Source organism: Trachymyrmex septentrionalis, unplaced genomic scaffold, assembly GCF_001594115.1.
Source record: "Trachymyrmex septentrionalis isolate Tsep2-gDNA-1 unplaced genomic scaffold, Tsep1.0 scaffold178, whole genome shotgun sequence".
Lineage (NCBI taxonomy): Eukaryota > Metazoa > Arthropoda > Insecta > Hymenoptera > Formicidae > Trachymyrmex > Trachymyrmex septentrionalis.
Window position 1 is genome coordinate 148,119 of NW_017304949.1, and position 12,045 is coordinate 160,163.

At 32.7% G+C, this 12,045-nt stretch overlaps 1 protein-coding gene across 1 annotated transcript in view; it reads right to left on the minus strand.

The window, feature by feature from the left end:
* The window catches only part of LOC108746557 (liprin-alpha-1), a 306,428-nt gene that overhangs the window by 43,907 nt on the left and 250,476 nt on the right, over positions 1-12,045 (minus strand). Inside the window, exons 15-16 of the mRNA XM_018483406.1 lie at positions 8,817-8,974; positions 7,594-7,641 (exon numbers count right to left, since the gene is read on the minus strand). Coding sequence (XP_018338908.1) covers positions 7,594-7,641; positions 8,817-8,974 — 206 coding nt within the window. The remainder of the gene's footprint in view (positions 1-7,593; positions 7,642-8,816; positions 8,975-12,045) is intronic.

Sequence of the window (12,045 nt, forward strand, 5' to 3'; positions counted from 1 at the left end):
TTCAAAAAATAAATAAATGAAGTCTGTATTACTTTTACTTTTCGCCCGTTCACGCTGGATGAACAGAGTTCATATTGATGCCACCATTGTGTAGGCATAAGTTACGTGGCACCAAAAGCATAGAGCGCGTTCAAGTCGACAAAGCAGCTACATAGGTCTGTTCACCAAGCAATTAAACATGATTTGTAAGATTTACAAATAAGAACCAATTATACTCATTCGCTCAGCAAGCATGCTTAATCGCTTTGTCGTCTTGAACTCGCCCATAGAGAATGGACTGCGCGATCTGTATCTAGTAGTATTTAAATATAGTCAAAAATAATGAGAGAGAGAGACCATGGAAGACGACCAATCTCTCTCTCATTCTCTCTCCCAACCGTTGAATGAAAAGAGATAGAGATAGCCGTCTTCCATGGTCTCTCTCGCTTTTATCGATCATTTTGACATGGATCGCGCAGTCCATTCTCTCTACGTTTTTGCGTAATACCAATCATGAGAAATTTTCGAATAGTAGGTATAAAGAATGTGACACCAATTAACCGAAAGTCGCTATTGTGTCCTATATCTATGACGCAATTTCTCATTTAATCTCTTCTTTCTTTAATGTTGTCTTCTTTCTAATTAACAGTAAAGACCCTTCATGGTGGAGCCAAGCGTTAGGCATTGGCGCCACTCTCTTTATACCCACTCTAGTTAGACTCTATTGGTATTACTTCGGCCGCGCGGGGCAAGCGTTGCCGCGTTTTATGAGCAGGAGCTATATGTATAGGTACTCAATAAACCTGTTCTTTTTAACTGAACTTTTGCATCAGTTCATTTTTTTTCCTTTTCTTTTCAGAAGGAAAAAAGAAGAAGAAAGATGAATTGATGCAAAAGTTTAGCCAAAAAGAACAGACCTAATGATCGTGTTCAGCAGATCATGACAGCTGTTGCGGAGCAGATCCATGAGCGCTCCGCGCTATTGATGTATTCTTTTAGATCATCCAATAGCAGCGAGCGCTATACATATATGTATCATATATTTTTTGAATATACATATTATATATTATATTGTATTATATTCTTTTTGTTTATATAATTTTAAATAAAACGTTTCCTGGATTATAGTACTTTTCAATGTAATATGTTGGGAATGAGTGAATTCCAATAAAATGATTGAAAGATGGTTTATTTAGTCAAAAACAGACTTGACGACACATCGTATATGAAAACGGTTAGAGAGAAGAAAAACTGCCGGTAGGGCATGAATACAAAAAACGCGCCTAGCGGCAAACAGAATATTAAACATAAAGATGTCGATAACTAATCGGCTGTGACTCGTATGTCGGTAATCCGCCGGGCGCCATAATTGATTGGACAAGCAACTATCCATCATAATATACCAATAGTAATTTAAATATTTTATATTTGACCGTAAAAAAGTTTCGCTTGCGGTGCGTCAATGACCCCCTCCCTTCTCCTTGATAAATTTTTGGATCCGCCCTTAGTCTTAATAAGATACCTATGTAAATTCTGAAATATTCAAAGTTTTTTTTCATACAAAAAATGTGAAACATTTTTTTACAAAGTTACAAAGTTCTATAGAAAATTTGATCATGTGAAAAATACTTTTATTTAAATATAATTTTATATAATTTCTATATCTCTCTCTTAGAATATTTCAGAATTCTGATTAAAGAAAGTTGCTTTTTTTGCAGCTATTCTTAAATTATTTTGCTTACTTTGTTCCAGAAAAATATTCGAGAATAAATAATTGTTTCAAAATTAATATGAACTGTTATATTAATAAATGATTTAGTAGTATTAGAATTTAAATGTAAAATTAATGTGTTAAAGATTGTTAAAGAAATGCATCATAAAGAAAGATTAAAACCGTAAATTAAAAACATAGTTAAAATTATTAAAGAATTATTATTATTAGATATATATACAAGTAAAAATTTGGATGTTAAAAAGTTCATACCAAAATATGTACTACAAAATGTGTGATATCATAACAAATTTACTTTTTTAAACAAAGGTAAGAAAAAAGGCCCCAAGTGTACATACTTCTTTTAGAAAAAAACCGTTACATAAATTATTATATACGCGTTTGTATGTGTGCTCTTTGAAGAAAAAAAATGACTTCCTTTTTCAAACTTATTCTAAACTTATTTTCTAAACTATGAAAGTATGTAACAATAATTTTTTCAAAAAATATGAAATCTTTAAATTGCGCCAATTATAAACAGAAAATACATTTTGTTGAGACACTGATGTTATATAACTACTTATTATATAACTACTTTAAAAAAAAATATATGAAAATAAGAGCATCTAATTAAAATAAAAAAAATTTAATATAAAAAAACTTGGCGCTGCTAGACCAAGTTTGCTAGCGGCACCAAGTTTTTTTATATTACAATTTTTTTATTTCAATTAGATGCTATTTCAATTAGTATCCCAGATATCATATAACTGTCAACTGGATTAATGAACTACCAAATACATTTTAGATATTACTTCAATGTTTTTGCAAATGTATATATAATGAGGCTCAAAAGAACCAGTAAAATCAGAAAAATGTAAAAAAACCCAGCAGAGCCTCATCAGCTATTCGGATGCACAAAAATTCTTTATTTTTCGTGTGAATATAATAAAATATACGTTTCAACCCTTCAATTCGCGTCCTTATCAATATAAAATATAAATCGAAATTACATAATTAACGGAAATTCCAAGTTGATAATTCACGACAATTAGTTCGTTCTTCTTTATTCAAATGCCAAATTAGCTGTAATGAATAGCCCAATGATTATCAAAATTATTACATTATACAATAATAATATAAAAACTTACATAAAGTAAAACCGAAGTTATATGCATTGCGTCATTACGTAGAATCACATCGCTTATCAAATTGTCAGATTTGCTGTGTAGTCATTCAAAAGAAACACGAAACAAAAATTAAAGATCTGTATTACAAATCAAACTAATCAAGACTCCTTATAAATCAAAGAATTAGAAAGAATATGAGCAGTAGGAGTCAAGCGCAGAAGATGTCGCGCAAATAATATATCTATGAAGTGTGTAACTTCTTTATTCACTAAAACGCGCTTACATGTTTCGGCTCACTTTTGAGCCCTCCTCAGAGACAACACAAATTAATATATTGTACATAAACTGTGAATAAAAATTATCCTATCCTATCATGATAAGCTCCCCTACCTCGAGAATTTAAATGCCAGAATTAAACTCAAAAAGAGTGAAAGAAAAATAAAAAAGAAAAATTAACGAAAAAAAGGAAATAATGGAAATATCAAAATAGAGAATATGAAAAACTCGTTTATCAAAAACCTTATAAAGATTATAATTAATTATCCAGAAAATAAGAACGCTCACTCTGATCACAAATCACAAACTATTTCGCAAACATTATTATGAAGTATTCAAAAATTCTCGACATTTTTTTGGCCAGTCAGTGTCAGACACAGTGAGTTACTTTTAGTTTTAACTAGTATTATTGAAGCTTATAAATGAAAAATTTTGCATTGGAACGTTAATCAATTCCATAAAAATGAAAGTTGGAAAGTAATAAAAAATCACACCAGAAAGACTCATTATTGCGTACGAACGACACTGACTTACTAGACGTGACAACAGCCCAAGCTAGAATTAGAATTAACTGCTGGAATTAACGTCCCAATGCGAAATTTTTGAGGACAATTAATTATAATCTTTATAAGGTTTTTGAAAAATAAGTTTTTCATATTCTCTATTTCGATATTTCCATTATTTCCTTTTTTTCGTTCATTTTTCTTTTTTCTTTTTCTTTCATTCTTTTTGGGTTTAATTCTGGTATTTAAATTCTCGAAGTAGGGGAGCTCATCATAGGATAGGATAATTTTTATTCACAGTTTATGTATGTTAATTTGTGTTGTTTCTGAAGAGGGCTCAAAAGTGAGCCGAAACATGTAAGCGCGTTTTAGTGAATAAGGAAATTACACACTTCATAAATATATTATTTGCGCGATGTCTTCTGTGCTTGACTTCTATTGCCCGTATCCTTTCCAGTTCTTTGTTAATTAGAGAATTATTATTTGTCTGAATTTTCTATTATATCCACTCACATGTCCCCTTTATATCACTTTTATATCACTTTTCGGAAAAAATCACAAATTTAAAAAAAAAAGACTCCTTAATATACGTGGCATAGTATAAAGGGATTAATAATCTTAGGGGGTTTATCAAGGGTCATAAAGACATTCCTCTCAAGCTATCTCATACAGACGTTGTATATAAGATTGATTGTCGAGATTGTGAAGTATCATATATGGGCCACACAGGTAGATATTTGAAGACACACATAAATGAACATAAAAATCACATAAATTGAAATACTACACAGCATTCTGCAGTATTTTCCCTTGATAAGGGGAGGTGGGGATAAATCTCGCTTCACGTGTAAAGTCGTGTGCCCCTTGGCAGAAGGAACGTGGATCATTTCAAGTGAAAGTCGCGCGCCCCTAAGCAGCGGGAGGAGGTGGGGTGAGAGTTTCGGATAAAAGACGTATGTTTCCAATCAGGGAAGGGAAAGGCGGGGTAGGAATCGCTTCACTCCCTGTCAAGGGACGCACGATTTTCCATGCGAAGCGACTCCCCCCCCCCCCCCATCTCTCCCTCTGCTTTAGGAGAGCGCGACTTTCATCCAAAGCTACTCCCATCTCACTTTCTCTCCTGCTTAGGGTCGTGCGATTTTCATCTCAAGCGATTGTCACTTCACCTCTATCCTGTTCGGAGGCGCGACTTTCACCCGAAACGACTCCTATCCTACCCTCCCCCCCCTGTTTGGGGGGGCGTACGGCTTTCACTTCCAACTGTCAAAAAAAAAATACTGTTGAAATATGTACTTTATGTTTAAAAATTGTGTACTATTCATAAAAATTGTTCCGTTCATCAAAACTTGTTCTGTTCATACAAATTTGTTCTGTTCATAATTTTTTTTTTAATAACGACGGAAAAGGTCAATGACCTTGACTTACTTGAGAGTCAAGGTTAGGGTCAGTTGGAGATCATTTAGGATTGACTGTGTAAAGGTAAACATTTATCCAGATAACATTGAGTCCGATAACTTTCGGACTTTTAACACAATCAATCTAAAACGTTGGGACAATTACTTATAACTGTGGCCTCTCAAAATAAAAATTATTTTTGAAAGCATTTTTAATAAGAAACGCGGGAGAAATAGTAAACAAATTCTATAATCAATATTTAATTTGATAATCATAATTTAATTTTATGATCAATTTGATAATAATCTTTTTAATAAACAATGATTATCGACTAAAACGTTCTGGAGGTTATTCAGGACATTGACTTTGGCAAGATATGCTATTCTCACCTTATCTGCCTCCCTGCTATGAGGCGCACAATTTTTCACCTGAAACGACTTCCACCCAGAGAGTTGTGCAAAACTGTAATTCAATTGACAATTACAAATTACAATTACAATGTGATTCTTAATTCAATTAATAATTATATTTCGTAATTATTAATTAATGAAAAAAATTAAATAAAGTGCGAAAAGTAATTGTGAACAGATTACAACTATTTAATTGTTAATTATTAATTTATTAACTGTAATTGTAATTGAAATAAGAGAAATTAATTTGCTTTATTGTATAAATATTCTTTCTAAAAGAAGCACCTTATCAATATTATTGTATTATGTTCTTGTGCACATAAAAGATAATAAAATGTACCTAATAATACATTTGAAAAATAATAAAAGTTTGAAAGTAATCGTATGCAATTACGAACGAAAGCGACTCTCATCCCATCTCCCTCTACGGGGCGCACGACTTTCCACGCAAAGCGATATTTTTGGTTTATAATTGTTAGTTATTTTGGTATCTGTTGGTTAGAGAATTTTTTTACTATCTTTCTCATTTTCCTCGCTAAAATGCTTCCGAAAATTTTTCATTTGAAGGGCCACAGTTATCGTAATCGTACTGAAACGCTACTAATCTTCCCCTAAGTTAAATTAGAAAAACTGTAAAAAACTTATTGCAAAAAATTATCTCAGCCAAGGTTCGAATTCCTTAGGACCTTTCGACTTTCCAGGACGAGCGTCTTAACTAACTCGACCACCGAGGCTTCATTTATTTGTGTAAAAACTTCTTTTGGAACGCGTACAATTTCAAAATTCGCTAAAAACTTTTCTTTTAGGATGTTTTCAATATAGTAGCCAAAATATGAATGAGCATCATTTTGTATCGTCACATTCGCAATCGGGAGACAAAAATGTGTAAGAAATTAACAATTATGTTTCTTTTAATGAACGTAACCCATCCGAAGTTTAACCTAATTTTCAATTGACCAAATAATTTCTTATTATAAGCACAGATGAATTTGGGACACCCTGTCCTAAGTAACATACGATTATCACAATAAGAGTGAGGTGACACTATCGTCATTGACACTTCAAAATTTTCGTTGAATTTCAGTCAAGATAATGTTATCTCGATGATCTTATCGTGACAATCGTGTGTCACTTAGGATCATAAATTATTTCTAAGTTTTCATACTATGAAAGAACTTACAAAAAAGAACTTTTTTCCTTCTTTCTTGATTATTCACTCTTAAAAAAAGAAAATCATCATGCGTAATCATATCACAGATTCAAGTGAATTGTGATATGATTACACATGATGATACATATGCATATATAAAAATGTCTAATTTTTTAAATGGCATATTCAACTAATAATTAACAAGAAGTAATTAACAATATTAAAGTACAATTTATAAGATTAACATAAACGTAAATAAATCTAAATAAATGGAAAATAACATTAACAAATAAATTTATATGAAAGGATTTTTATAATGTACCGTGGCGTATTTGCGCATTGAAACACTAGTGACTGATTCTTCTGTATAAAATGAAATTTTATCATATAAAAATAAGATTACAAAAATTGAGACAAAAACTACTGAAAGTATAATAAAACCACATTCTGCTGTACACAAACTGCAGCTGCAATATAAATCAAAATATGTTTTATAAATAAGCTCGAAATCTTAAAATGTCCTTTAAAGTGTGGTAAATTTTGCGCCATCATAATTATTATTCAGTATTATCGTTTATGATGCCAAATTTCCGTCAGTATCTTTATAATCTGTTCATGCAAGATAACCTTACGCGCGAGATGGATCAATGCGTTTTATGTATTGAATCCAATTTTCTCGGTTCCGTAAGTTCTTTGGTCTGTCTACATAAGATCATGTTAGATGTCTATCATGAACTTGGTAGGCTCAAAAATTTGATAAATGTGATAACAAAATCAATTGCTTTTGAGATTTATTGGAACTATTGAACGTTTCCATACCACTGTGCTCGAGAATCGATACTGTGGGCATATAAGTGATACTTTGCATATTACATTTTATCTCTAAAAATGATGCAATTGCTTGAATGATGAACGAATTACCGTCAACATACTCTGAGCTGACTCGAAAGTTGTTTGTCTCATGCCCACAAGAGCCATTCAAATGTGACGTGCACAGCGGCATATATATGATTTACATGCAGTACTAATATCATTAATTAACCTGTGCGTGGGGAAACCACCGCTCGGAAATCCACTCTGTCCGGTACGTCTGATAGCATAAACAATGAAAAATACTGACTTAAGAGATGATAATTAACTTTGGTTGCTAGTTTTCATCTCTATATATACAATATAATTACGATGAAAAGATTAAGGTTTCCCCACATTAAATCATTTTTTTTTGTACAATAATTTTTGTTTCTATAGTTATAAGATGGTTGTAAATCGTTTGACTTATTATACTTTATTTCTTTCTTTGGTTACGCACAATAAAACCTTTTCCAAATTTAAACATTTTTTGGCTGCAATGTTGGTAACAATTTTTATTATGACTCAAATAGCAATAATTAATTAAGAGATGTCGAAAAATATATAATCTACCTATTTTTTAAATCATTTATTTCTAATATAGCTTCTATAGCGATTTATTACGTGCGTTTGACTTTCTATGCGAAGTGAGATTTACCTCATCTCCATCTTGTCTAGTGGCGCATGAATTTCCGCACGAAGCGAAGTCTATCTCACCTTTTTCTTTGCCTAGGAGCTTTCGACTTTTCATGTGAAACGAAATCCACCTCATCTTCTCCCCTAAAGTGTATTCAGATTCCCACTCGGGCGCTCTACGGTTCATGTTATCTTTGTTTAATTCGATAAACAATAAGGATAAAGTGATACCTCAGTGGCACTTGAATGAGAATTAGAATATTTAGAAGCATCCGATTTCTACGCGAAGCGAAGTCCAATCCACTCCCGCCCCCCCTTCCTCCCTGCTTATAAACGTCCAACTTTGTAAGTAGGGGGATGTAATATAGACTTCGCTTCGCGAATAAAGTCATATATCTATAGACAGAAGGGGAGATGGGATATACTTTGCTTCGCGTGAAATCGTGCGCCCCTTGGCAGGGGCGAGGTGGGATAGATCTTACTATATTGGAAATAAATGATAAAAATAATAGGTAGGCTATATTTTTTAATCTCCCTCGATTATTTATTATTATCTGAGTCATAATAAAGATTGTTATTAACATTGCAGATCAATTATGCCGAAACTCGAAAAGGGCCTTATTGTGCATAATTACGCTTTCTTTTACGTGATGTATGATTACCGAAGTATCGATAATAATTTACGTTATAAAAGGATATAATAATTTATTCATCCTAAAGGATATAAGACAAATTGATTTTGAAATCAAAATTTTCCTCTTAATAAAATGAAAAATGTACCTTCTAAGTTCTTCCTGACTATGGGCCAATGCTTGAACGACTCGTTCCAATCTCAGGGACCTGGCTGTTAAAGGAGACGCCGCGTCGCTTCCACCGCTTCCTACACCACCACTATCTCTTTCGCTAACCGAATGCAGTTCCTCTCCTGATAACTGCAACTGTTACAGATGGGAACTATTCTTTCTGTATGTAATTCATACTTTCTAAATTTCTTAGAATGAAAATTGGGCGTCTTTGAATAAAAGTGAAAATATTTTCACCTTGTAAAAAGAGTGAAAATTTTTACTCTTTTGGAATAAAATTTTACTCATTGGAGTAAGATTTCATTCCTTCCAAAGTGAATCTCATTTTAAAGGAGTAAAAATTTTCAACTCTTTTTTCTAGAATAGAACTATTTTCACTTTTATTCAAAGGTTCATTTTTTAATCTTTTAGAGTAAGATTTCATTCTAAGGGATTTAAAGAGTAGTATTTCAAAATGTTTTAACGACAGATCTTTGATCAATTTGGAGTCGATTTTTTTTAGAGAAAAATCGCGAAAAGACATCATTTATTACAATTTTTCAATTTTATGCACTACATATTTTTGCAAGTAAGTTTCAAATTGAAATTCCATAAAATTAAGCGCCAACTAAAATTAAGAATAGTGTTTCATCACTTATTCAACTTCTAAAGGTTACTTTACAAAATTGTTCTTTCTAGTTGTTTATAAATCAGATGTGAATAAGTGGTAGATACATTTTCATTAAGAAAAACATAGATTTTAATATTGGCCGAGTAGTATTAAGAAGATATTCTTTCATATGTCATACGTATAAAATACATAAAATAATGAATATTTTATAATATCATTATAACGTTGTACATGCGATTTACTATCTATTAAGTTATTATCTATGTACTAAAAAAATGAAAATTTTTCATTTTTTCCTAACACTTGTATCTTTTTATGCAACATTGAATTTTTAAGAACAAGTTTGAAAATTTTTTCTATATAAAGAAAAATTCTTCTATATAAAGAAAAATTAAAACCAAGTGATATTTCTATTAATACAAACTGTTTCAAAATATAATTTTATTGTAAAGTATATTAAACAAATTTTTTGCACTAAAAGAAAATAGCTTTGTATGGTTAAATTATATAGAAAATTTGCAAATTCAAAAAATTTTAAGAAAAAAATACATGAACACAATTTTCCTTTTAAGGGTAATGTCAAATTTCATGCAAAAGTAAGATCTTTATATAAGGTGTAGTAAAAAGAAATCTTTTATTTTTGCATTAAATTGAAGACTTTATTTAGTATAGTTAGAATGATCCGATTTAGGTCAAATATGCACCGTTTTGTTCGATAACTTGTTGCCATTTTGAAGGTAATTTCATTATGCCTCTCTCATAGAAACCCTCGTCCCTATTGGCAAAAAAACTGGGACAGTCGATTTTCACAAGCTTCTCTTGAGGCGAATTTTTCACCAGCAAAATCATTCGCCATAGACAGGAACAGGTGGTAATCACTTGGTGCCAGGTCCGGACTATAAGGTGGATGCATAAGAACCTCCCAACCAAGCTCCCGGAGCTTCTGGCGAGTCACTATCGATGTGTGTGGCCTGGCGTTGTCTTGATGGAACACAATTCCTCTCCTATTGGCCAAAGCTGGCCGCTTCTGGGCGATTGCTTCTTTCAGACGGTCCAATTGTTGACAGTACAGGTCCGAATTAAGAGTTTGGCCGTAGGGGAGCAGCTCATAGTAGATGATTCCCTGCCAATCCCACCAAACACACAGCAAAACCTTCCTGATCGTCAATCCTGGCTTGGCCACCGTTTGCGCCGGCTCATCGCGATTCGACCACGACCGTTTTCGCTTGACGTTGTCGTAAGTGACCCACTTTTCATCACCAGTAACCATTCGCTTCAGAAATGGGTCGATTTTGTTGCGATTCAGCAGCGATTCGCAGATGGAAATTCGGTCCATGAGGTTTTTTTGCGTTAACTCGTGTGGCACCCATACATCGAGCTTCTTTTTGTATCCAGCCTTATTTAAATGGTTCCAAACGGTTTTTTGTGCAATGTTTAGCTCCTGGGCAATCGAAACAGTGCTTACATGACGGTCGGACTCGACGATTTCCATTATTTTATCGACATTTTCGACAATTGGCCTTCCAGAGCGTGGTGCATCTTTGACATCAAAATTACCGGAACGGAATCGACGAAACCAAAATTGCGCGATATTGACTGTTACAGTATCAGGACCATAAACACTATTCACATTTTCAGCCGCCTGGCTTGCGTTTTCGCCTTTATCGAAGAAAAACTGTAAAATATGGCGTATTTTCTCTTTGTTGGTGTCCATCTTTGACACGCGCTCAAACAATACTGACTCAAGCAATCACAAAACTGTCTGAGAAGTTTTTTTAGTACGAAATCTTATCTTTCTAACGCCATTTGGCGTAACCCGATCGCACTTATACAACGCGAGATACAGATTACTAAAGCCATCTATTGGAAAAATAATAGATTTCTTTTTACTACACCTAATATTATTAACATTTTGTAAATGTTTGTAATGTATTTCAGATGCAGTCTGTAGAGCAATAAGTATTCTGAGAAAATCTAGATCATAAAACAGATTGCTTTCTTAGAAACAAGGGAATAATGATATTATAAAATACGAGCTACTCAAAGTTTAAATACCTTCAATGACAAAAAACTTATATCCCAGCAAACGTTAAATATTCTTGAAATATTCATAAAATGTTCTTAAAATTTCAAAAAAACATTCCAAGAATATCCTAAATATTTCAAATTTATGATATGTGAAAGAACCATTCAAATGTCGGTTAAAAATTTCATTTGTATATGTCGTTACGTATTCCGAAAATGTTCCATATATATATTCCGCAACATTTTAAGTTTTCCAAAAATTTCAGGTTGTCCGTGAATCAGTTTTTAAACAAAATTTTACTTTGAAAAACACATTTAATGTGTTTCCACTTTAGAGTCCAATTTTGGGACTCACTTCACAGACAAAGTGCTGCTCCTTATATTCTTTCCCAGGTGATTCTTGTGTACGAGTAAATGCTGAAGTCATTAGATTATAAACTATCGCAATGACTTTTCCAGTTTGATTGTGTCAATATGGCGGAACTGCACTATGTGCACAATTCATACAATGTTTTGCACTCAATATTATGTACGTACTGTGCATTTTGTGGACAGTTCGCTCGCTCGCTCA